Source organism: Schistocerca piceifrons, chromosome 2, assembly GCF_021461385.2.
Source record: "Schistocerca piceifrons isolate TAMUIC-IGC-003096 chromosome 2, iqSchPice1.1, whole genome shotgun sequence".
Classification (NCBI taxonomy): Eukaryota; Metazoa; Arthropoda; class Insecta; order Orthoptera; family Acrididae; genus Schistocerca; species Schistocerca piceifrons.
This window is the reverse complement of record NC_060139.1, coordinates 969,564,129-969,591,127: the sequence shown is the minus strand read 5'-3', so window position 1 is coordinate 969,591,127 and position 26,999 is coordinate 969,564,129. Positions and strand designations below refer to the sequence as shown.

The following is a 26,999-nucleotide window of genomic DNA, read 5'->3' as shown; positions in this document are numbered from 1 at the left end:
GGAACGCTATTGATATGTGTTGTAATTCTCCGGTTATGATCTCCTTGTCTGAAAGTGTTTGATCTCAGTGGAACTGTCTTTAGCATCGAATTTCTTTGTGACGGATGCCTCGAGGCGTGGGGTTAGAGCTCATCGCGAGCTCAGGGATTTCCCTAGTCTTCTCTTAACCAACAACTCTAGGAAATGTAGTTGATCATTTTTTGAAATGCCATTGCGAATTTAAATTAGGATGGATAGAATATAACTGTTCCAGGAACTCTTCAAGTTTTTTCGTTCCATGTGAGCACTTCACAAACTTTTTAGTAGTTACATATATGTTAGATATGACTGTCGTTGTATATAAAGTACCCTCCATAAGTTTGGAAACACCAAGGGACTGTGGACAATGGGAAGAAAATACATTATAAAACTGCATTTAATTGTTTTCTAAATGTTTTGAAGCTCAAACAATTCATAGGTAAATGCAACTATTAAATTTTAGATTCCCCAAAATAGCCACGCTTACACTGCCTTACATACACTCGATATGCGTTGGGTCAATTTTGCCAGCGTTTCAGTTAGAATTAGTCTCCATTCTTGCTGCAGGACTTCCCACTAGTGTACCTCACTTATGACTCCCCGTTTTCGGATCCTCTTGTCCAGCTTACCCAATAGTACGGGCGAGAGAGGCCGTTCCTTGTTTTTCAGAATTTTCTGAACCTCTAGAGATTTCACATAGTTCTGACACAAGCGGAATGTATTTTTCGGGTCTTTGTCTTGCTGCAGGAGTAACTCTTTGCCAGTCAGACGCAAACCACATATCTTGACATGTCGCTGGATAACGGCATGATAATTCTTTTGGTTCATTTTTTCATGTACTTTCAGCAAATGTCCAACATTTTTCCCTCCGAAAGATCCACATACAATCACAGAACACCCTCCATGCTTCACAGTTCCAATTACACTCTGAGGGCCGGCCGTTGTGGCCGTGCGGTTCTAGGCGCTTCAGTCCGAAACCGCGCTGCTGCTACGGTCGCAGGTTCGAATCGTGCCTCGGGCATGGGTGTGTGGGGTCCTTAGGTTAGTTAGGTTTAAGTAGTTCTAAGTCTAGGGCACTGATGACCTCAGATGTTAAGTCCCATAGTGCTCAGAGCCATTTTTCAACACACTGAGGATACAAGCGTTCATGAGGTAAACGGCGTGCGAATTGACTGCGTTTACTTCCAAATATTTCGAATTTGGATTCATGAGAGAATAAGGCTCTGCCCCAGTCTCCTGCTATCCAATGTTGGTGTGTTGTAGCCTATTTAAATCTTTTCTTCCTCTTAACAGGCTGCAACAACGGTACCGATGATCTCAGCAGTTTGATCCCTTAGGAATTCACGCGCCCCAACAATGGCGCCCTTGCTGCTACATAAACCTGGAGATTGTTATCGGCCAGGAGGCGTCTCACTGTTGTCTCACTCACTGATGTATCCTTAGTTGCGTTTTGTTCTGCAGTCAATTCACGGACAATTTCGAATCTTTACCGTTTCTAGTCATTATCAAATACTTTTCCTGGTTTACAGAATGAGATTTTCACTCTACAGCGGAGTGTGCGCTGATATGAGACTTCCTGGCAGATTAAAACTGTGTGCCTGACCGAGACTCGAACTCGGGACCTTTGCCTTTCGCGGGCAAGTGCTCTACCAACTGAGCTACCGAAGCACGACTCACGCCCGGTACTCACAGCTTTACTTCTGCCAGTACCTCGTCTCCTACCTTCCAAACTTTACAGAAGCTCTCCTGCGAACCTTGCAGAACTAGCACTCCTGAAAGAAAGGATATTGCGGAGACATGGCTTAGCCACAACCTGGGGGATATTTCTAGAATGAAATTTTCACTCTACAGCGGAGTGTGCGTTGATATGAAACTTCCTGGCAGATTAAAACTGTGTGCCCGACCGAGACTCGAACTCGGGACCTTTCCCTTACGCGGGCAAGTGCTCTACCAACTGAGCTACCGAAGCACGACTCACGGCCGGTACTCACAGCTTTACTTCTGCCAGTACCTCGTCTCCTACCTTCCAAACTTTACAGAAGCTCTCCTGCGAACCTTGCAGAACTAGCACTCCTGAAAGAAAGGACATTGCGGAGACATGGCTAGCCACAGCCTGGGGGATGTTTCCAGAATGAGATTTTCACTCTGCAGCGGAGTGTGCGCTGATATGAAACTTCCTGGCAGATTAAAACTGTGTGCCCGACAGAGACTCGAACTCGGGACCTTTGCCTTACGCGGGCAAGTGCTCTACCAACTGAGCTACCGAAGCACGACTCACGGCCGGTACTCGGTCGGGCACACAGTTTTAATCTGCCAGGAAGTTTCATATCAGCGCACACTCTGCTGCAGAGTGAAAATCTCATTCTGGAAACATCCCCCAGGCTGTGGCTAAGCCATGTCTCCGCAATATCCTTTCTTTCAGGAGTGCTAGTTCTGCAAGGTTCGCAGGAGAGCTTCTGTAAAGTTTGGAAGGTAGGACATGAGGTACTGGCAGAAGTAAAGCTGTGAGTACTGGGCGTGAGTCGTGCTTCGGTAGCTCAGTTGGTAGAGCACTTGCCCGCGAAAGGCAAAGGTCCCGAGATCGAGTCTCGGTCGGGCACACAGTTTTAATCTGCCAGGAAGTTTCACTTTTCCTGGTGTTCTGCTATTTTCCTGACTGCTGCTGAGCGAGGACGAATATCGTAGGAGCCTGTACCCCGATGTCGCTTTATGGCCTTGACAACTCTACTGACGGAAATCTTCCGTTTCTTTGATATTTGTCGAACTGTGTTGCCTTACTGGTGCGTAATTATTATCTTTACTCATGAAACATTATGAATCTGGCATTTTGGGGCCATTTTCTATTACTTGCGCTGCATGTGTACTATCTTCGCCGGCCGCTGTAGCCGAGTTGTTCTAGGCGCTTCAGTCCGGAACCGCGCTGCTGCTACGGTTGCATGTTCGAATCCTGCCTCGGGCATGGATGTGTGTGATGTCCTTAGGTTAGCTAAGTTTAAGTAGTTCTAAGTCTCGGGGACTGATTACAAACGGAACTACAACCGAACCGAATTGTAAACAACGTACTTCTACACAGTCGCGCCGCTACTGGCGCCACCCAGCGTTTTTAGTAGACCTGCTTGGACAGGTAAATCAGTTTATATAAAGCTGAGCAATACCAATATGTATGTAAATGTACAATATTTATCTGTACAATACTGTAAGTATCATTGTTAATCGTTCTTTGAGCATGTTATTCTTTATTACAGTCAATAACACACACATACCACTCCCATGTTGCTCTTCTGTAATGGGCAGCATGTGTTTCCAAACATATGGAGGGTAATGTATTTAAACTGATAAAAATATTGAGAGGGCTGGTGTCGTTGTGTGGCAGGAGGACGACTTCCACTACCTGGTGACGAACATCTGGCACGCGCGGTCCATCCTCAGTGAGAACAAGATCGTGCGCGACCTGCGGATGTCTCGCTGGGACGTGGGCAAAGACTGGGCGCCCTGGAACTGTGTCCTGCTCACAGACGCGGAAGCCCGCGCCCACGTGCGCGTCACAAGCCACAAGGTTTGTCCTCACCCTGCATCCGCACCTGTACAAGCTACGGCACGGCGGTTTACCACAAACATTAAGAAGTTCATTTCATGCGAGATATAGAGAAGATTCTAAGAAGGGCTCCGCTTGTCGTCACTGATTTGTTTAATCAGCGCCAGAGTTTTACAGAAATGCTCAACGAATTCCAGTGCGAGACTCTACAAGAAATACATTGTGCATAGTGGAGAGTTCTGCTGTCAATATTATTAGTCCACGTTCCAGTTCAGTTTATGACTGCTTGAAATCTGCTGGGTACATTTTTAATGAAATGTTTGAAGGTCGTGGAAGAATGGCAGCCCATTCTTCGCAAAGAGCGGAAACCAGAGATGGCAGTGATTTTGGAGCTAGGATTTCGAGCGAATCGACGTTGTGACTAATTTCTGTTCCATACATGTCACACGATAAGAAATATTAGTCATCCTTTAGTATAAGTCCAAATCACTCTAGTTTTACTGTCGTGATAATTACATGATATGCATATTGCGGAGGGGGAGGAGTAATTTGCTCTTTGACTGTTACTGGAACGTGGACTCTTAAGAATTTTGAAAATAGAGCTCTCTGTGATGCACAAAGCCTTTGTTATAGCGGCTCGTGCTGGAATGTGTTGAGCATTTTTGTGACGCTCTCGCACTTATTGAATGAGCTATTAACGAAAAGTGGAGCTGTTCTTAGATCGTCAATACATCCTTTAATTAATTTCTTAAGAATTCCAGATCGACGAACTGTACTTAAGCATTGGTCAAACAAAGATTCTGTAAGCCGCCTTGGTAATGTTTGAATTACAGTTTTGTAGCATCTTTATGATAGATCTAAATACGTAAGCTACCTTCCTCACAGCTGATCCTATCATCATAATTCAGACTAGTACTTGGTGTTTGCCAAATAGTAATTGCCGATCGTTAGCCAAACGACATTACATTTTTCGTCTATTTACGTGCTTTGCATTACGTTTAATTATGTTGAGGTTCAGGAGTAAATATTTCCACCAGGCGCTGATCTTTTGTAAGACTCTTCGCATTTCGTAACAATTTTCTAAGGATATCAACCCGTATGTACAGTTACATCTTCTGCGAACACCCTCATAGGTGTAAAGCCGTTATTTGCTAGGTCAGTCCAAAAATTTTCGAGACTGGATTAACAAAAAAATAATGAAAATTTAAGATTTTACCACTTTAAACATAGCTGTGTGCAGCAACCGTGAAAATATTTTTTATAGTAAAGAATTCTGATGAAGACTCCCTTAGTTTAGGAGTCGAAACCATGGTCAATTCGACTATAAAATCCATTGCAACCAGTGGGCTGTCTTTACTATAAAAAAAATTAAGATGTTAGTTTTAATACTTCGTGTCTTTTACATAGTCTCCCCTCCACAAGTACAACGTAAAGAACGTTCATATAACCATGTGGAACTGTCAGAAAAGCCCTTCTTTAAAATGTTGCATATATTGTTATCCATGGCAGGTTCATATTGATAACATCAAGTATCGTCACCCGTGATGATTTTTTCTAGAAAAAAATTGTCCACGTTTTACATTTCAGTCAGATTGCGACAAGGATCTACACGTCGTTGTTTTTTGTTCAATAGTTAAGGTGTGTGGGGCAAACTTCACTCACATACTTCTGTTTTTCAAAACATTATGAAGAAATCTCGAATACTTGACTTAGGCATCTTCAGTTCATTGCGATTCGTGACACAACCATGTTGAGTCAATGCGTCTGCCTGTTCGCAACTGACAGGTCAAATGAAAATCTGTAGTTTATGGTTGTTAGTTCAAACTGCCACCGTAATTACTGCGCTGATGTCGCTTATTTGCCGTGCATAAAACCATTCTCGGGACTTTTTCGGCAAACAGTTTTCTCGTATATGTGCTGAACAAAAGCAAGCGTACCACATTATCTTGAGTTACACAAAATGTTACTTTCACTTCTCCCAACTTGTCTCCATCAACAACGATTTTCTAGAAGTCTTCAGTTCAGTAACATAGTTTTGCGAATATTGTATAAGTATGGTACGAAACTGGATGAAGGCTTTCTGGAAGTCAAGAAACAGAGCATCAATCTAAGAAACGCTATATGATGTATTCTGGATCGCTAGAATGAACAGAGAAAGATGCAATTATTATATAAACTAACAAAGAACTGATATAAAACTTTATTTACTTTATTTTCCTGCAATTGCTGTTTCGTCATCAAGGTCCGCCAAATGATGAAGAAATAGTCGCAACCAGATGCAGGAAAATAATGCTTAAAAACAGCTTTTAGATGGTGTATATGGGGTATAACAGGTATGAGTGCATATATTTCTATTGGTGACTGAGGATGATGTGGTGAAGAACATTACATAAATATTTATGTCGTTTGTAGACTAATAATTATAGCTATTACAAGTCTTATGTTTTTAGGTTGATTAATATCTCCAAGTATGTGTGGCAAGTGGAAGACATTGTGTTTTTCTCCTGGGAAGCAAGTCAAGTGTTGAAGTGTGGATGCGTAGCCGCTAAATGGTTAGTCTATACTGACAGGTGTAGTCCACTTAGTAGTGCAGTTACGAGAATGCAGAAAACATCAGGTCGTAATGTTTGTGACTTGTGTATGGGAAGACTGTTCGATGCAGAGAAGAAACAACCACCACACTAATGTGTGTCCGTGTTAAAGTACCGCATATAAAAATTACTGCACATATAACCGAATAATATCCAGTATAACAATATTCTTATCAAAGCAGTGGACGACAACCTAAAGAAGATAACTTTAGGTGTCACATGACAGGTGGTTGATGAATCCCACTGATACTATGAGAAGAGTAAACAGAAGGCATCTTTACTCAGAGCTCTATGATTGACATACGTGATACATATCGTTCCATGAATGGCATAGATCACTACATATCGCTCCACTAAGAGACAAGATGTGATCATACACATTACAGTCAATCAATACAAACATACACTCCTGGAAATTGAAATAAGAACACCGTGAATTCATTGTTCCAGGAAGGGGAAACTTTATTGACACATTCCTGGGGTCAGATACATCACATGATCACACTGACAGAACCACAGGCACATAGACACAGGCAACAGAGCATGCACAATGTCGGCACTAGTACAGTGTATATCCACCTTTCGCAGCAATGCAGGCTGCTATTCTCCCATGGAGACGATCGTAGAGATGCTGGATGTAGTCCTGTGGATCGGCTTGCCATGCCATTTCCACCTGGCGCCTCAGTTGGACCAGCGTTCGTGCTGGACGTGCAGACCGCGTGAGACGACGCTTCATCCAGTCCCAAACATGCTCAATGGGGGACAGATCCGGAGATCTTGCTGCCAGGGTAGTTGACTTACACCTTCTAGAACACGTTGGGTGGCACGGGATACATGCGGACGTGCATTGTCCTGTTGGAACAGCAAGTTCCCTTGCCGGTCTAGGAATGGTAGAACGATGGGTTCGATGACGGTTTGGATGTACCGTGCACTATTCAGTGTCCCCTCAACGATCACCAGTGGTGTACGGCCAGTGTAGCAGATCGCTCCCCACACCATGATGCCGGGTGTTGGCCTGTGTGCCTTGGTCGTATGCAGTCCTGATTGTGGCGCTCACCTGCACGGCGCCAAACACGCATACGACCATCATTGGCACCAAGGCAGAAGCGACTCTCATCGCTGAAGACGACACGTCTCCATTCGTCCCTCCATTCACGCCTGTCGCGACACCACTGGAGGCGGGCTGCACGATGTTGGGGCGTGAGCGGAAGACGGCCTAACGGTGTGTGGGACCGTAGCCCAGCTTCATGGAGACGGTTGCGAATGGTCCTCACCGATACCCCAGGAACAACAGTGTCCCTAATTTGCTGGGAAGTGGCGGTGCGGTCCCCTACGGCACTGCGTAGGATCCTACGGTCTTGGCGTGCATCCGTGCGTCGCTGCGGTCCGGTCCCAGGTCGACGGGCACGTGCACCTTCCGCCGACCACTGGCGACAACATCGATGTACTGTGGAGACCTCACGCCCCACGTGTTGAGCAATTCGGCGGTACGTCCACCCGGCCTCCCGCATGCCCAATATACGCCCTCGCTCAAAGTCCGTCAACTGCACATACGGTTCACGTCCACGCTGTCGCGACATGCTACCAGTGTTAAAGACCGCGATGGAGCTCTGTATGCCACGGCAAACTGGCTGACACTGACGGCGGCGGTGCACAAATGCTGCGCAGCTAGCGCCATTCGACGGCCAACACCGCGGTTCGTGGTGTGTCCGCTGTGCCGTGCGTGTGATCATTGCTTGTACAGCCCTCTCGCAGTGTCCGGAGCAAGTATGGTGGGTCTGACACACCGGTGTCAATGTGTTCTTTTTTCCATTTCCAGGAGTGTACATATCCTCTAATTAGGACTTTCATTAGCTTTGTTAATTTATATTTAATACCTCCTCTACTTTGGCTGGCAAAGTGAAGTAGAGTGAACCATAATTACATTACTTTCTTTCAAAGCACTTTCAGCTCTTTAACCATTAATTCTATTAATCTGTATTCTTGCCTTTGGAGGAAGAAACTGTTATACATAATTTTAAAATCAAACGTCATATAACGTAGAGACTCAAATACTCGTGGTTAACTACAGAGTTAGCTAATTTTTACTTTCTCAATTTATTATCCAGTTTGTAGGAAATGTTTCCTTAAGCAGGGTCCTTATTTCTTCTCTTAGCGAATATTACCCTAAGCATATCTCTTCTTCTTGAAGGATATCTTTAATGGGATTCAGCATTCCTTTCCTCTTATTTCGCAGGCCGGTCATTGCGATGTACGAGTATCGCTTCTTTCCTCTAAAGTTGTTGAGGTCCTCCCTTCCATGGGTCCACTCGAACCAGCCATAAGCTCCCTTCTTTGGGGATTACTTACCCATAACTGCAAATTTACAGTAGCTCACCCTCCATTTCCACTACTTCATTGAGTACTGCAGTACTTCTCCCCTTTCATTTCACGTTAGCTTAAGGCTGCATCCTCCATGAAACTCCAGCCGTTTCCCACTTTTCCACTACGAGTTCTCCTGCCTGTTTTTCTCCCATCAAAACTCCTTTTCCTTCTTAACGTTGGCTTGTCATTTCTATATCAAGCTTATTAGTAGGACACGCTGTCTTATTCCCCCCTTCCTTGAAATAATGACAAATCTAGCAAAAGAAGACCCCTTATGCATCTTTGTTTGTGCATAGTCTTTAAGTGTGTGTATGCATGTAGGTGTGTGTGTTTGTGTACGTGAGGGCGTTTGTGTGTGACCTGTAGTAGGCATAAATTCCACACATACCCCTAAAAGCTAAACACAAACCCACCTACAACACATCAAATTACTACAAAAGTTAACAAAAACCATCAGTTACGTCCTCGATAATCATGACATAACACATCTTGTACTGTGTTCTTCAAATTCATAGGCGACTGATTTTTTTCTTCAAGTAGTTCATTGTTTGTGCTTTTTATTATTTCCACGTTGTATAAACTTTTCTCTTTCCCCGTTGTTGGCCCTATCAAAAATAATGCTTTTGGGTGTGGTACCCCTTCGACTCTGTACGAGCCGACATACTTGGGAAAAAAATTTACTTGTCTGTCTCTTGATCATTAATTAGTACTAGATCTTCAATATTAAATTCCAGTATTCACACTTGTATATTATACCGCTTCACTCGCGAATCGTCACTGTCTGTTATATTTTTCTACAATTATTGATGTAGCTCCTCTGTCGCTCTAGTTTCAGCCTGAGGCCAAGTAAACACTTTTAGTAAAGGTTCTCCTATAAAAGGCTTATCCATTATTTCCATAGGTGGCAATCCATCTAATCACTGTCTCTGTGTCAGCATGTTTAATAGGGTAGAGTTTAACATACTTAGACCAACACTCAACCAATACAGATATATGTTACCCTCCCCCTTCCCTCTCCTCGTTGGTATTTGGCCAAAGAAGTCAACAGCTGTGAGCTCATGTAAACCTGTAGGTAGAGTCGGGTATAACTTATACATTATTGCTTGATTGTTGTCTTTCATGTTTTGGCAAGTTTCACATGTATGTAGTACAAACAGCATCATTTTACTTAAGTTCTTAAAGTACCCTATGTTTTCCACGTTTTCGTACCCCAAACTGTCCATACGCTTGATGAATAAATGTAATTAAACCAAGTCCTACAGGTTTCAGTAAAGAGTCTCCATTTGAGTCTAATTTTCTTTAATCTCCAAAACAGAACATGATTTACCATACCGTTATCAATTGTCCCTCCTTGGTCTAAGGTTTTCCACTTATCCCTAAAATATGGATCATCAATGATGTCCTTCATTATTCTTAAGTTTAGGATTCTTACTTCATTATTAGTATAACTTATTGATAAAAAATTAATGTTGAAGGTAGCTCCAGGACCTTCTGTTCTTACAAAATAATTCATGCCCATTGGAAAGCGTAATTATATACTTAATTTCGAAAACTAAATCTAGTGCTTCGTGATTAGTATACGCTATTATTTTTGATCCTCATATTAGAACTTGAAATTTTTTGATACTCAACACTATAGCAAATAATTCTTTTTCTGTTACTTTGTAGCTCTACTCATGTTTGGTTAGAGCTCAGCTCGCAGAAGCTAGTGTATTATGTTCTCCCATGCTAATTTCCCACTCTCTCTTAAACAACTCACACGCTATTCCATACTCTGATGTGTCATTATTTAACCTGAAAGGTTTGTCCATCTGTGGCTGTTTTAAAATGGATGCCTCTACTAGAACTACTTGAATCTCATTATAGGTCTTAGACTCTTCGTCATTCCAAAGCCATTTAGTTTTTTCTTCAGTAAGTTTAATAACTTAAGATTATTCATAGGCTGATCTGGAATATATTTCCTAAAGAATCCTGCTAGTCCCTGAAATGCTTTCAATTGTTTCGTACTTTTAGGTTCTGGACATTATTTTATGGCTCTTATCCTGTCTGGATCTGCTTTTATTTCGCTTATATCTACCAAGTGACCAAGAAACTTCACTTCTTCTCTCCTAAAAATCAACTTTGACAGTCTTATAGCGATTCCTTTAACGTAAAACCTTCCTAATGTTCTAACCAGTAAATCACAATGCTCTTCCCATGTCTTGGACACTAGAAGTATGTCATCTACATAGGTTATTACTTCTTTCAATAAATTATTACTCAGTCCAGCGTCCAAGACTCTTGTGAATATCGACATTGAGATATTTAATCCAAATGGTAACTCTCCTTACCCTCAAACAAATAAGCAGTAAATTTCTTTGAAATCTCATGTTTGACTTACCAGTACCCAAATCTAAGGTCCATCGATCTAATATACTTTCCTTATTCAAACTTCATCAATATTTTGTCTATACTGACTGGTCGATCTTTTTCAGGTTCTATGTGCTAATTTAGAGTACATGTGTCCAACACTAGATGTACTCCCCCAATCGCTTTAGACACTACTAATGACAAGTTATTGCATACACTATAACTCCATTCTATTATTCCTGCTTATAACATTTCATTAATCTCCTTTTGTTTGGCTGGCCCTACACTTAATGGTACCAGATAGGGTTTATAGAAAAAAGGCGATTCATCTTTGATCATAAAACTACATTCATAGTTACAAAGTACTCTAGGTTTATTTAAGAAAACTTTACTATACTTCCTCAGTATATGGTATAGATTATTTTTCTGTAACTCAATTAACAAATCAGATTCATAAGCTTTCGTCCTAATTAGTTTTTGCAGCGTACTTTGTGGATATGAACTGTTCTCTAAATCCGTCACAGTGCTTGTTGCTATGAGGTGGATGTTACATATCTTGTTATTACCAGTAATCTCCTCACTAAATGATACTTCAAATACTTCATCTTGATAAGTACATGTTAATATCTGTGCTGAGAAATCTAGTATTACTTTAAATCATATCAGCCAATCAATAGCTACTAACAATTGCAAATTTACATTAGGCACTATTAAGAATGACTGCATAAACGTAAAATGGTTTAATGCTTTCGGTAACCATACTTCATGCTTACTTTATCTTGCTTTGTTTCCAGTTATTCCTACTACCTACTACATATACACCAGTAATTGGCAGTATTGGATATACTCTCACATTTTATTACATCGAACAAAAACTGGGACACAATAGAAATTTCATTCCCCGAATCTATGGACACCCTCACTTCCTGATCGTCAGTTGTTTCCGAAACTATTGGTTTAGTAATCTCAATACCTTTTTCTTTGTCTCCTTCAGCGAGTAACCAATTTCGTAGTGGTGTTACCTCACTAAAGGCAACAAACTTTTTTCGTATGGGCCTACACTTAGTTGGACACGTACTGAATCTGACATCTTTACCAGGACGTCGATTGTTTTCCGTTACTATTTTGTTTGATTTGCCGAAAAATCTGCACTACTCGAGCACCTTCCTTCAGGCCACTATTTGTGAATATTTATTTATCAAAGCTTCGTACTTCCCGTCTTTGTTGTTCGAATTTACTATTGTGACTTTTATTTACCTGACAATAATTAACCTCCCGTTTTTTCTGATATTTAGAGTTCAATTTACCTCCTTCCTGGCACGCATCCTCGTGACTGCGATTATTCATCGTATCTAGATTTTCAACAAACGACAGTAATTCATTCACGGTAGACGATCCACTATGTAAAATTTCCTTTCTTACATAGTATGGTAACGCTTTACCAATACGTTTGCTAGATGTACTTCGTCTATTGTATCAACACTTCGTACTTCCCGTCTTTGTTATTTGAATTTATTATTGTGACTTTTATTTACCTGACAGTAATTAACCTCCCGTTTTTTCTGATATTAAGAGAGAATACTTGGATCCTGTTAGACGCCATTCTATATACTTTTTGAACCTACCCCATGAATGTTAAAATGTTTTGGGTCTAATGATTCTAGAGTCAGTTTCTCTTGTATTGTTTTAGACCAATACTTACGTTTGAATTTCTCCTGAAAATCGTCCCACGAGGAAACTCTTCCGAATGGGCCTTGTCCCACTTAGCAGTGCCCCGTAGTAAATAACTCAAAACGAAATCTGTATTTCTAGAGTCATCCCACTTTTGTGATAATAACCTGGAAGATACTCCCAGGAAGTACGTTGGATGTACTTCCCTATCTGGTTTAAACTTTGGAAAATGCTTATAAAAGTTCATTCCGCTTCCCAACTGTAATTCCTCTAATAGTGCTGTTTCATTGGAAGATGTACCTTTAACTTGACTTTCTCTCAGTTCCCTTCTAGCTTTTTCCAATTCGTCCCACAGTCTTTTAAACTCATTGGTGTTTTTAGTGGCTTCCTCCCAGGAAAACTGCCCGTTTTCTAAAGTGCGTGAAGACTCCTGAAATTTATGATCTAACAATTCTTGTATTTTTTCCTCCAAAATTGAATGTATTTCATGCGAATATACGAAATCTCCGTTGTCGCTTCTCTGTTCTAAAATTTCTAAGTCGTTTGCGCATCTAACATCAGATTTTTTACCAACTTACATTCTGTTCATGAAAACTATCTACGTCCATGTGCAAATCTTTAACATGTTCATGGACCTTGAGGTGTGCGTACTGTAAGACCTTCAGTATACACACCATCAGATATTTGACTTGTCACTCTTCAGACGATAGAAATGCCACTTGCACGCTTGGAGTAGCAGATTGACGGTGACCAACTTTAAACAGAACTTGATTAATTTTCACACACATTTATTAAAATAATAACAAGCATAAAAATTACTTAACATGGTTCTGGATGCTATTTACAATTGACAATCTGAAGTTCCTTTGGCATTGGTACGTTAATCTTATTCTCACATATATCTCTGATACTTGATAAGTGTCTATACATTTACCTTCATGGCTATGTACAGGAATATGATAATCTTATTAGGTGCAGACTGAAACTTGACTTTAGACTCGTACAGACTAATGCAGACTGGTACAGACAGGTGCAGACAAATGTAGACTGACTAATCGGAGATCTGTACACTTGTTATAATACCTTGCACGTTAATGTATCACTGCGCGAGTGTGATCCGCGAGGAGAAAAGTTTCTACGCCAGCAGCAATCTCATTGGCTTCATTACATATTGATACGTGGATCAGCGGAAGCAGATTTGGTCTGTCTCTATGGCAGCGCCATCTCGTATTGCGTATTACAGAATTTCTTCCTTTCAGTCTGTTTTTTATTTGCCACATTCCACTTATAACCAGACGGTCGGCACATGAACTGTTTATTAATGGCTGATGACTTCTATATTCAGCTTGTGTGGCGATGTTCTGAATGCTTGAACAACATCTGTGTTCTGAGCCTCTTGCTCCATGCAGCTACACTTAACACCGCCACCTTAAAACTCTTATTAGCCTGGTTCAAATGGCTCTGAGCACTATGGGACTTAACTTCTGAGGTCACCAGTCCCCTAGAACTTAGAACTACTTAAACCTAACTAACCTAAGCACATCACACACATCCATGCCCGAGGCAGGATTCGAACCTGCGACCGCAGCGGTCGCGCGGTTCCAAACAGTAGCGCCTAGAACCGCTCGGCCACAGCCTGGTCTAGAGATTCAACCTTGCTACTCTTGTGATTTTTCTCAGGATCCAGCTGTTCTGTGTCCTGTTCTTCCTTGGCGTCGAACTTCTTTCTTCCGTGCAGACTTCTATACGTGAAGTGGTTATAAAACAAAACACTGCTTCTCTACTTAAATAAAGTGCAGATTGGTTCCAGTTAACTCTGTATGTTGTCACCAACTTTTATAAACGTATACACGTTACATGGGAAATTACTACTCCCAAAACCAAGTGATATTACTATCTCAAAGATCTCTCATTAACATGTCTCTGAATAGTGTATAACAACTATCGCTTATCTACATCATATGCGTCTCCTGTGGTGCCAGTGGTCTTCCTTGGCACCAGAGCTCCTTCTTTCCTCCTCGCTGCACGGAGATTGTAAATGCTCTCCGGCAACTAGATTTCACACATGTCGAGTGACACACACATCAAAAAAAGTTTCGCATCACCCCAGTTCTTAGAACTCCGGAAGATAGACGTTGACTGTGGATATTTAATCACAGACACAGTCCCTTTTGACTGTTCAGAGATGTCGCTAAACCCGCCCAAAGATGTAAACAACAACGCATGAGCAGCGTCTATTAGACGGAGGGGGTCCGACAGCCGATCAGTTCCAGTCATTCCACCAGGAAGGAGGTACAGGGTTCGTGTTGTCTGTATTTCAACCATGCCTACACGGTCAATACCGCGGTTCGATCGTGTCCGCATTGTTACTTTGTGCCAAGAAGGGCCCTCAAAAGGGAAGTGTCCAGGAGTCTTGGAGTGAACCTAAGCGATGTTGTTCGGACATGGATGAGATACAGAGAGACAGGAACTGTCGTTGACATGCCTTGTTCCACTGCAGTGGATGTACGCTACCTACGGATTATGGCTCGGAGGAACCCTGACAGCAATGCCACCATGTTGAATAATGCTTTTGCTGCAGCCACGGGACGTCGTGTTACGACTCAAACTGGGCGCAATAGGCTGCATGATGTGCAACTTCACTCCCGACGTCCATGGCGAGATCCATCTTTACAACCACGACACCATGCAGTGCGGTACAGATGGGCCCAATGCCGAATGGACCGCTCAGGATTGGCATCACGTTCTCTTCACTGATGAGTGTCGCATATGCCTTCAACCAGTGAATTGTCGGAGACGTGTTTGGAGGCAACCCGGTCTGGCTGGACGCCTTAGTCACACTGTCCAGCGAGTGCTGCAAGGTGGAGGCTATATCTGATGTTTTGGGGTGGCATTATGTGGGGCCGAAGTACGCCGCTGGTGATCGTGGAAGGCGCCGTAACGGCTGTATGATACGTGAATGCCATCCTCCGACATATGGTGCAACCATATCGGCGGCATATTGGCTAGGCATTCTTCTTCATGGACGACATTTCGCGCCCCCATTGTGTACATATTGTGAATGACTTCCTTCAGGATAACGACATCTCTCGACTAGAGTTGCTATTATGTTCTCCAGACATGAACCCTATCGACACGCCTGGGATGGATTGAAAAGGGCTGTTTATGGACGACGTGACCCACCAACCTCTCTTAGGGATCTATGCTGAATCACCGTTGAAGAGTGGGACAATCTGGACCAACATCGCCTTGATGAATTTGTGGATAGTATGCCACGAAGAATACAGGCATGCATCAGTGCAAGAGGTCGTGCTACTGGATATTAGAGGTACCGGTGTGTACAGCAATCTGGACCACCAGCTTTGAAGGTCTCACTGTATGGCGTTACAACATGCAATGTGTGATTTTCATGAACAATAAAAGGGGAGAAATGATGTTTATGTTGATCTCTATTCCAGTTTCCTTTACTAGTTCCGTAAATAGCCGAACCTAGGTAATGCAAGACTTTTTTATGTTTGTACTTCCCCACAGAATGTGACCCGATGTTTACAAACTAATTGCGATCATGGACATCTTTATTCTGAGCTCTACAATTGACATACGTGATGCATGCTCTTGCATGAATGGCATAGATCACTACACAGGAGGAGGTCTGTTGTGTTTTCCGATGAAAACTGGTTCTGCATCAGTGCCAGTTATGGCCTCGTGTTGGTTAGACAGAGGCCAGTTGAGGGCCTATAACCAACCCGTCGCTGTGCTAGAGACACTGGACCCACATCTGGGGTTATGGTCTAGGTTGCGATTTCGTATGACAGGAGGAGAACCCTCGTGGTTATCCCACGTACCCTGACTACGAAACTGTGCGTCAGTCTGGTGATTCGACCTGTTGAGATGCCACTTATGACAGCATTCCAGGGGGTGTTTTCCAACAGGATAACGCTCGACCACATACCGCTGTTGTAACCCAGCATGCGCTTCAGAGCGTTGACATGTTGCCTTGGCCTGCTCGATGACCAGATCTGCCTCTAATCGAGCATGTTGGGACGTCATAGGACGACAGCTGCAGTGTCGTCCGCTAACAGCATTAACCGTTCATATATTGACTGACCAAGTGCAACAGACATGGAACTCCATCACACAAACTGACATGCGGCGCTTGTACAACACAATGCATGTAGGTTTGCGTACTTACACCCAACATCCTGGTGGTTACACCTGTTATTAATGTACCAGCATTGCATATTTGAAATGCCTTATCTCGCGCTTACATTAATCTGTGATCTCGGTATGTTAATCGCTTAAATATGTTACCCATACAAATGTATTCCAGAAATTTCGTTACTCTACATTAATTATTTTTTGGTGCCGCGATTTTTTTTGTCAGTGTAGTAATGATAGAAATGTATTTGTGGTGTAAATGGTATGCAAGTTATAAAAACTGGCGTAAAGAAAATTGTACAGGTTAGAGAAAAATTGTGTCATGAAATTTTAAGTCTGGATAGCTGATGCCAGTAGGAAATGTTGTGTAGGTCGAAAACACACCATTTTTAAACTACGGAAACTTGACGCCATGCACTCCGATTGGCCATGGAACTGCCCTGTTGTCGTTCGTCGGTTGACGGGCAGCGCTATGATTGTCGGTTCACACATACAAACGTCTCTCTCCGCGTTACTGCCCCAACGTGTCGAATAGGTCTTGCTGTTTGTCTCCACCTCACATCAGCTTCGCTTCGCTTCGGAGCACACACACATCACGTGTGATTTACTCATACAGTAAGCATGGTGGCACAGTATTCGTTTGAAGAACAGCGTGATATGGTCTTTGTTTATGGACTAGCCGACGGTAATGCGCATGAAGCTCGACGGTTGTATGAGGAACGCTACCCAGCAAGACGTCACGCACAGCCACAGATGGTTACAGCAATTCCCCGGTGACTTGACGAAACAGACTCGTTAGCGGGATATCATAGTGATGCTGGAAGACCTCGAACACGACGAGATGCTGCATTTGAAGGCACTGTTCTCGAGCGCTTCGAGGAAGCACCTACGACAAGTACTCGAGCGGTTGGACACGACATAAGGGTCACTCATCGGTTAGTCTGGGAGGTTTTGAAGGATGACAGCCAGCATCCATTTAGTTTCGACCCTGACCAAGACTTATAATCATGTGGCGGACTATGAACACATACTAGGGTTTTACCGGTGGTTTCTGCGACATGTTGCACGAGATCACGACTTCCCTGCCATTGTGCTGTCTACCGACGAGTGCAACTTCCATCGGGATGGCCTTTACAACACTCGAAACGTTCATTACTGGGCAAGGGGAAATCCTCATGTCACGTACGTCCACGGACACCAGGAATGATTTTCGCTCAACATTTGGGCAGGCATTGTGGGTGATCATCTGATTGGGCCATTCTGTCTACCTCCTCGACTTACCTGGGCATATTACCTTCACTTTTTGCAAGAAACTCTACCTGGCCTGTTGGAAGATGTTTCCTTGGACATACGGCTACGCATCTGGTTGCAGCGTGATGGGGCGCCCGCACATTGCAGGCGTGCTGTGCGCGGATATTTAAATGAATTCTTCGATGGCCGCGTAGTTGGCAGAGGTGCTCGTAGGACATGGCCCCCGTGATCGCCAGACCTCATGCCACCGGACTTCTCCTGTGGGGATTCTTCAAGTGCCGGCCGCGGTGGTCTCGCGGTTGAGGCGCTCAGTCCGGAACCGCGCGACTGCTACGGTCGCAGGTTCGAATCCTGCCTCGGGCATGGATGTGTGTGATGTCCTTAGGTTAGTTAGTTTTAAGTAGTTCTAAGTTCTAGGGGACTGATGACCACAGATGTTAAGTCCCATAGTGCTCAGAGCCATTCTTCAAGGTTCTAGTTCACCCATCCGGACGCGAACCGTCTAGAAACATGCCACCAATCACATCAGGGCAATGCCAGGAATCTTTGAAAGAGTTCGACAAAACACCGTTCGGCGTTACCAAGCTTCTGTCGCGTCAGAGGGTCGCCAGTTCGAGCACCTGCTTTATGTAAACAATGTTCTAGCTACAAAAAAGGACCTTTTCAGGGCTGACACAATTTGTAGAAGACTTCCTGTACGCGAACTAACAGCCGTTGACGGGTTTCTTCCCAGTACGTCTTACCAGGAAACTACAATGGATGTGCCGGGACCCCGGCGTATTCGCCCCCAGAGTGGAAGGCTGGCGCGCTACCACCGAGCGTGCAGGCTGCCTTGGGTACATCGCGATCTCCGGCAGGCAAAGCACTCGCGGTCGTGCAGTGTCCAGAGTATCCAGCAACAGGGTAATCCCGCGGCCAACACTAGTAATTTTGGCTCCTACTGGCATCAGCTATCCCGGGTTCAAATTTCGCGACACAATTTTTCTCCATCCTGTATATGAATTATATTAAGTACCATGTTGTATATTAAACTAATGCATCGGTTATTTATTTGTTTATTTATTTATTTATTTCATTTGATCTGATTAGGACCATCAGGCCCACGTCGGACAAGAATTTCACACATACAGAGCTCTTTTTCTTCCTTCACAGTTACCTAAGAAATAGCATTATTAATTTTGAGAAATAGTATTAAAATTATTTGAGTGTCTCCAGAGACAATGTGAATAAATAATCTTGACTGTGAACTAATGAAGATAATACTGGCATTGTTTCTTTTAGTAAACAGCGAGAGTTAGCGTTGAGCAGTATCATTAGAAACTCGATGCGGTCATGTGAAAACACTGTACGTATTTATTTATCGCAGGTGTACGAGCCGGGCTTCGTGGAGGATGTGCGGGTGCGGCACCTGCTGGCCAGGCAGCGCTTCCGGAACCTGGCGGAGGCGGAGCGCCGCTTCCGGCACAGCGGGGCGTGGGAGAAGGTGCAGGACGATGTCGTCTACTGCCCTCCCACACTGGAGGCCGATGCCTTCCAGCCCTAGGCTGCCCGCCGTTGCTGCTCGCTGTACTCTGCGCAATTATACCGCACTCACAATGACGTCATTCTTTTCCTTCCAGCGAGTAGCCATGGTATTTTGCTACCGCTCCCCGCCACTAACCTTTGTGACCGGGGCGGATATTGGCCGTTGCATATTCAGTTGTGATAATAAGTTTCGCCAACAGAGTGCCTCAAATAGGAGGAGAGATACTCGCAGTAGTCATGTTTGCAGAAAAATATTGACAAGGTTGCTCCTGCTTCTGCAAAACAAAATATCTTCTTACTTCCATTTCTTTGCCCAACCATCTTTCATTTTCTACGTCATGTAGGCTTTGACGATGGGTTGTTTATTACTTGGTTAGTCTTACATGTTGTCCCGCCCTATGAAACTGTTTTGTTCCTGACATTTAGTGCAGAGGTACGTCGATTATCTTCAGAGGTGCTTCTGGTTCCGCCGACTCTTGCTGACTGACAGGTCGGATGTTGGAGAATGACATAAATATCATGGAAAGGTAATCATTGTCGAAGCTAAAGCTTAACTACAGAACACATTAAGGGGGGTACGTACATGCTATGCTGTAAGTGTTACATTTACAATATTGATGACACATTATCTCAGAACCTTTGATAGATAGAGATATAAAGTTTTAGAAAGTATAGTTTCACTTCTTTTCTGATTACTGAACCAGAATCATGACATACAGGCAGATAATTAATTAGTTATGATTTTTTAAAAATTTTTGTTCAATTTTTGAAATCCTCTCTTGCTTCTGTAAGTAAAAAACCATTATAGCTAAAAATGTTTTGGTGGTTCAGCAGCAGCAGTATACTAAAAGGTAACATACTGTAAAATTAGATATACATATATGTAATAGTTCATGAGATAATGGGTCAAATCTTTAAAAAAAGTCATTTTCAGGAAATAAAGTTTAAACGTTTTCATTTGATGTTAACTCACATATGGAGTCATGTCTTCTCCTAGAAAGAGCCAGGCCCATAATAAGCATTATCTGGATCCTCTTCTTGATCACCTTGCAAACCTAAAACTTCTTTGTTTTACTGCCTCTTGCTTCTTTATTTATTTCCTCTGCTGCACGCTGGACTTTTATGATTCTGAGTCGATCCATTAGCTGGGAGGCTTGCACGATGTTGGGTCCTAGAGTAATACCAAGTTGCTCTAGTACCCTAATTCTTCCCTTATTACGATCTTTTCATCATAGCGTCACAAACACCCAAGCATATAGTTTTCATTCCTACAAAGACGTTTTTTGGCATGCGGGTCCCAACGACATTATTGAAAGACTCATTCGGGTTTTGCGTTAGACCACGGACACATTTGGAAGGAAGTTCAGGATGAACTAACTCTCTATCATCATAGTCATCATCTTTATATATTTGTTTAATAGCTTCCATCACTGCAAATGGTATGCCATTTTTGTGTCTAAACTGTTCCTCTGTACCTGTCTCCTGAGCTTTGCTGTACTTGCACCATGAGTCTGAACTGGGTGAGGAAAGACCATGTATACGTATATCATCAGTGGATAATTTGTGGAAGAATGTAGCCCACACTGCTCTTTTCATCCCTTGTAGATCATGTGTATTGTTTCTTGTTGCCATTCTATAATATTCCTAGAGTCCATCAATGTTTTTTCTGTAAGTCTTCCTTTACCATTTAGAGTCTTTCCATCTGACATCTTCTCTTTTCCTTTTCGAAGGCGTGTTCCAATCCGTTTTTGAACGTGGACAACACATTAAATCTTTAAAATATGCTTTTCACCATAAGGTTGACTTTCCACTGCTGATCTGAAAACCTTCGAATCACCACCTCCCCAAGTACTCAGTGTAGCACACACCTCTCTCCTGCTGTGAGCGTCTGATCACAGAAACAACTGCAATAGCCTCCACACCCCCACTAGTTCCCTCATAATTCTTAGCACAATTTGATTTATGACTTTCACTTGTTCCATTGTCAACTGATTTACACTGATGGCAGTATTTGGTTCACATGGCTCTGAGCACTATGCGACTTAACTTCTGAGGTTATGAGTCGCCTAGAACTTAGAACTAATTAAACCTAACTAACCTAAGGACATCACACACATCCATGCCCGAGGCAGGATTCGAACCTGCGGCCGTAGCGGTCGCTCGGTTCCAGACTGTAGCGCCTAGAACCGCACGGCCACTCCGGCCGGCGATCGCAGTATTTAGTGAGCCGTTCTATGTCTAAAATTTTGCCCGTGTCTCCAAAATTTTGCCTGTGTCTACACTAGTGACACTTGCAACTGAATTTTTAGATGTGTGGCCTCTCTTCTGCTACAGGTAAATATGTTGTGTTACTTAATGCTACTTCTTTAGCAACATCTTTCATAGAAGCTACAGTGACAGATTTGACACATTCACCAATTACTTTGGTGTACTTAATTGATCTGGTTGGTGAGTTTGACAAGTTTAGCTTTGCACGTAATACTTGAGCTGCAGTCAGTCCTTTACCTGTACACCTCATTCCATACAAGAATCTAACATTGCTCTCAAACAAGTCATTCATGCATTTTTGAGAAGTCCAAAATGATGTAGAAAGCCTGCAAACTTTGCACTGAATAACAAATTTGTTAGCAAGTCCAGTCCTTGCAGATGTGTCCTCACAGATGCTAATTTGCCCACCACAAACCTTACATGAGATAGTATGTTGTAAAACTTGTCCTAACATACACAAATCTAATAAAACGTAAACTGTTTACATGCTATTCTTTGTCAGTAAGAAATCCTCATGCTTTCCAAATTTCCTCTTCGAAGCACTAGTGGGCCTGTTCTTATCATGTGTCTGTGATTCAGATGTATGCTGATTTCCATGGAAACGCCCTTTCTTTACGTCATGTTGAAAGAGGTATACCATAAGAACGTATAATAACGCACCAAACCACTATGGTTACAGTTCATAATCTATAAAACACTACAACCACAAAGTAACTCCACAAAATGCATGTGAAATATCGCCATTTCTGTTTACATACTACATCCAGGCTCTTAACACAAACATTAACATGAATTGAAGGAGTAAATATATGAAAACCACAGCCTTCTAATTTGAATAGTTCCGGAGATAGAGATACTTAAGGAAGTAAGTGCAGAATGACTGGATTTTTTTACACTTGCACTATTAAGTTTGAAATAATAGAAACTACACTTCCTGTTGGAATTAATCGACAAATGATGCATCAAATTATTCAGGAGAGATAAAATATTATAGAGAGATAATAATCGGAAAATGTCACTTTTTGACCAATTTCACGAGACATACTGCCATTAAATGTATTGCCAGTTGTGAATATGTCAAATGAGCTGTAGAATGGAATGACAACACTGAAAATTTGTGGTGGACTAGGACTCGAACCCAGATTTCCCACTTATCGCGAGCTGTCGCCTCACGATTTTTTACAATCCTTTTGTAAATTTGTTTATTTTATTCTTAGGCTCCAAAATTGCGGATACAATTGTAATAGAAACTGTTCTGTTAGTAAGAAGGCGTTATAAACAAATTAAAGAACATAATCTCAATATGAAATAAACATTTTAGCCACATTTACTTCGTGCATCCACCTTTCAACATATGGATGAACTCAAAACATCAAAAAGAAATTAGAGAACGGAAATTCTTACAGTTGTATTACTTAACAATGACAACACGGTCAAAGTAAATCAAAATAATCATGGAAAACAAACGCGGCACTCCATTCCACATGCGCTTCCCATCTCCGGACAATGTTCATCGGTACCAAGTCGATAACTATTTCGCTTTGTGTCAAGGTCCACTACAGGGGTCGTATTTATCTCAGTACACCCCAACTGTGTGTGTGTGTGTGTGTGTGTGTGTGTGTGTGTGTGTGTGTGTGTGTGTAGGGGGGGGGATGAAGATACTGCACACATAATTTGCAAAAAGTCGTTGATAACAATTATCTTGTAAATATTGTCAATAGTCAAGAACCATCTCCTCATCATCGAAGGATAAGTAATTGATGGACATGCCTTTAAATCATGTGATAGGGTGAGTCTTTACGGTCAGGAAGTAATTATCCTCCGGGCATAAGAGGATATGCGGCTCTGTCTTGTGAGGCGGGGCATGAAAGTAACAGGCGAGGATCTTCTGTACCAGCATCCATATGTCAAACGTTGCTCCATATGTGAAACAGTGTCCGTCAGTATCTAGGAGGTGGCACTGTAGGCAGATGGGAGAATCTGTTAGCCCAATAGCGTGCAAACTGTGTTGCGTTACGTACTTCCAATTGACTGCACAGTTCCACGTTAGTCATACCCGTGTAGAGAGGAAGGGTTGTTGGTCTTCTCTCCACACCATAGGCCATAGTCTGGACAGGGTTTTACTCTCATCACATTGCGAGGTATGGATCTCGACAGCAAATGATAGACATCTCAAATCTTCGAAGCTCGAGTGGTGGACAGATCCAGGGGCACGTAGTTATATTCGATAATGAATGCTGAGACATGGAAAAGAGAGGGAGTGATGCAAGCAATTGTAACAGGTGGCAGGTTGGATGCCGCCACCAGTTCCTCCAATAGCCTTCTCGTAAGTGAAGTATGTTGGCAGGTCCACTGTTTCACTAATATGAACAAATATGAGGCTGTAGCCTGCACTCACACATTTATAAGTCACAGTCCATCTTCATGTGCAGGGAGGGTTAGGGTGTCGCAGTGGACTTTAAATAGCAATCTAGCAGAAAGGTAATACCCAAATCCCTCCCGTAGTGTGCATGCTATCGCTGCTGGTAGTGGGAGAACCTGAGCCATGTGTATCAACTTGCTTGCCACATGAAGGTTAAGATAACGGACACATTGTAGGCGATCCATAAATCGAAGAAGAGTCTGATGCAGTTTTGTGCCTATCGCCTGTAGAGGACGAAAACTGTTCGTGGTAGCCATGTGACACACATCTCATTTAAATGAAATACCGAAATATCTGACTGCATCCATATGTGGGAGAGGTGCCACGCAGCTCCCCTGCAGGTCCCTTCCGATATGCATCGTTGCCGACTTGGCTACATTCATGTGGCTTCTCGCCGCCGATCCATATCGCTTAATCCATTCAAGTATGGAACACCCCTCATCGCTTGATCGGACCAGCAGTAGAAAATCATCAGCATACGCTTTGCAGTGGACAATGTGGCCCCTCCACGTAATCCTCGAAAGTCAGAGTCCAGTAAGATGAAAAAAATCATGGAGAGTGGGCATCCTTATCAGACCGAACGCCAGATTTGCAAGGGACCCTCCGTACGTCGATTTACAAGAACATGGGATGATGTTCTGCGTAAGAGGCGCAAAATTATGTCGAGTTAGTCAGATGGAAAGCCTATGTGGACTATACTATTGGCCATTAAAATTGATACACCAAGAAGAAATGCAGATGATAAACGGGTATTCATTGGACAAATATATTATACTAGAACTGACATGTGATTACATTTTCACGCAATTTGGGTGCATAGACCCTGAGAAATCAGTACCCAGAACAACCACCGCTGGCCGTAATAACGGCCTTGATACACCTGGGCATTGAGTCAAACAAAGCTTGGATGGCGTAGACGTTTTCAATTGTTGAGAGATGTGGAGAGTGTGCTGGCCAGGGCAGCAGTCGAACATTTTCTGTATCCATATAGACCCGTACAGGACCTGCAACACGCGGTCGTGCATTATCCTATTGAAATGTAGGGTTTTGCAGGGATCGAATGGAGGGTAGAGCCACGGGTCGTAACACATCTGAAATGTAACGTCCACTGTTCAAAGTACCGTCAATGCGAACAAGAGGTGATCTAGACGTGTGACCAATGGCACCCCATACCATCACTGCGGGTGATACGTCAGTATGGCGACGACGAATACACGCTTCCAATGTGCGTTCACCGCGATGTCGCCAGACACGGATGCGACTATCATTAGGCTGTAAACAGAACCAGGATTTATCGAAAAAATTTACGTTTTGCCATTCATGCACCCAGGTTCGTCGTTGAGTACACCATCGCAGGCGCTCCTGTCTGTGATGCAGCGTCAAGGGTAGCCGCAGCCATGTCTCCGAGCTGATGGTCCATGCTGCTGCAAACGTCGTCGAACTGTTCGTGCAGATGGTTGTTGTCTTGCAAACGTCCCCATCTGTTGACTCAGGGATCGAGACGTTGCTGCACGATCCGTTACAGCTATGCGGATAAGTTGCCTGTCATCTCGACTGCTAGTGATACGAGGCCGTTGGGATCCAGCACGGCGTTCCGTATTACCCTCCTGAACCCACCGATTCCGTACTCTGCTAACAGTCATTGGATCTCGACCAACTCGAGCAGCAATGTCGCGATACGATAAACCGCAATCGCGATAGGCTACAATCCGACCTTTATCAAAGTCGGAAACGTGATGGTACGCATTTCTTCTCCTTACACGAGGCATCACAACAACTTTTCACCAGGCAACGTCGGTCAATTGCTGTTTGTGTATGAGAAATCGGTTGGAAACTTTTCACATGTCAGCACGTTGTAGGTGTCGCCACTGGTGCCAACCTTGTGTGAATGCTCTGAAAAGTTAATCATTTGCATATCTCAACATCTTCCTGTCGGTTAAATTTCGCGTCTGTAGCACGTCATCTTCGTGGTGTAGCAATTTTAATGGCCAGTATTGTAAAAAAGCACTTGTGGTGCTCTCTGTCAACAGCGTGGTCGAAGTCAACTGAGATCATAGCAGCTCGGAGGCGACATAATGTGGCGAGAGCTACGAAAACCTTACATTCACCAGGGCCATTTGCATTTTGGAGTCTCTTCCTCGTTGTTACGCCGTCGCCAAGGTAGCCCCTATGGGCCGGCAACACATCTAACACGACACAGGACCGAGGTTGCATAGGTCCAAAGGCGTAAACATCGGCTGTTTTGGAAACAGACATTCCGTGAACTACTTCCTGCTGAGGGAGTTCGAGATGGCCTGCATGAAGTATTTCTACACCAAATCTGAATGGATGACCAATACTATTTAAAGGCTAGAACCAGCACCGGAGTCAGTTCACGCCGGATACCGACCTCAAGGACGTCTCCACGAAGACTACGTCTCCGCCATCGAAATAGGACTTAGAATTAAGTGTATGTGTGATACCACGGACTCTCGTAGAAATCTTAGAAGTTACCTTTTGTTGCCTCTAGTAGGAAATTCTTACTGGCTTTGTGATTGGGACTTTTCGTGGTTGTTCAGTCAATTCCATGTAGACTCACGTAAATAAAGTTGTGTTGTATAAACTTTCAAATGCCGCGCGGGATTAGCCGAGCGGTCTATGGCGCTGCAGTCATGGGCTGTGCGGCTGGTCCTGGCGGAGGTTCGAGTCCTCCCTCGGGCATGGGTGTGTGTGTTTGTTCTTAGGATAATTTAGGTTAAGTTGTGTGTAAGCTTAGGGACTGATGAGCTTAGCAATTAAGTCCCATAAGATTTCACACACATCTGAACGTTTTGAAACTTTCAAATTGTCAGTTACAACACTCGTGTTG

At 43.2% G+C, this 26,999-nt stretch overlaps 1 protein-coding gene across 1 annotated transcript in view; it reads left to right on the top strand.

The window, feature by feature from the left end:
- The window catches only part of LOC124776033 (IQ and ubiquitin-like domain-containing protein), a 67,314-nt gene extending 47,834 nt beyond the window's left edge, over positions 1–19,480 (top strand). The window contains exons 3-4 of the mRNA XM_047250873.1: positions 3,392–3,574; positions 19,304–19,480. Coding sequence (XP_047106829.1) covers positions 3,392–3,574; positions 19,304–19,480 — 360 coding nt within the window. The remainder of the gene's footprint in view (positions 1–3,391; positions 3,575–19,303) is intronic.
- The last annotated feature ends 7,519 nt before the right edge of the window (positions 19,481–26,999 follow it).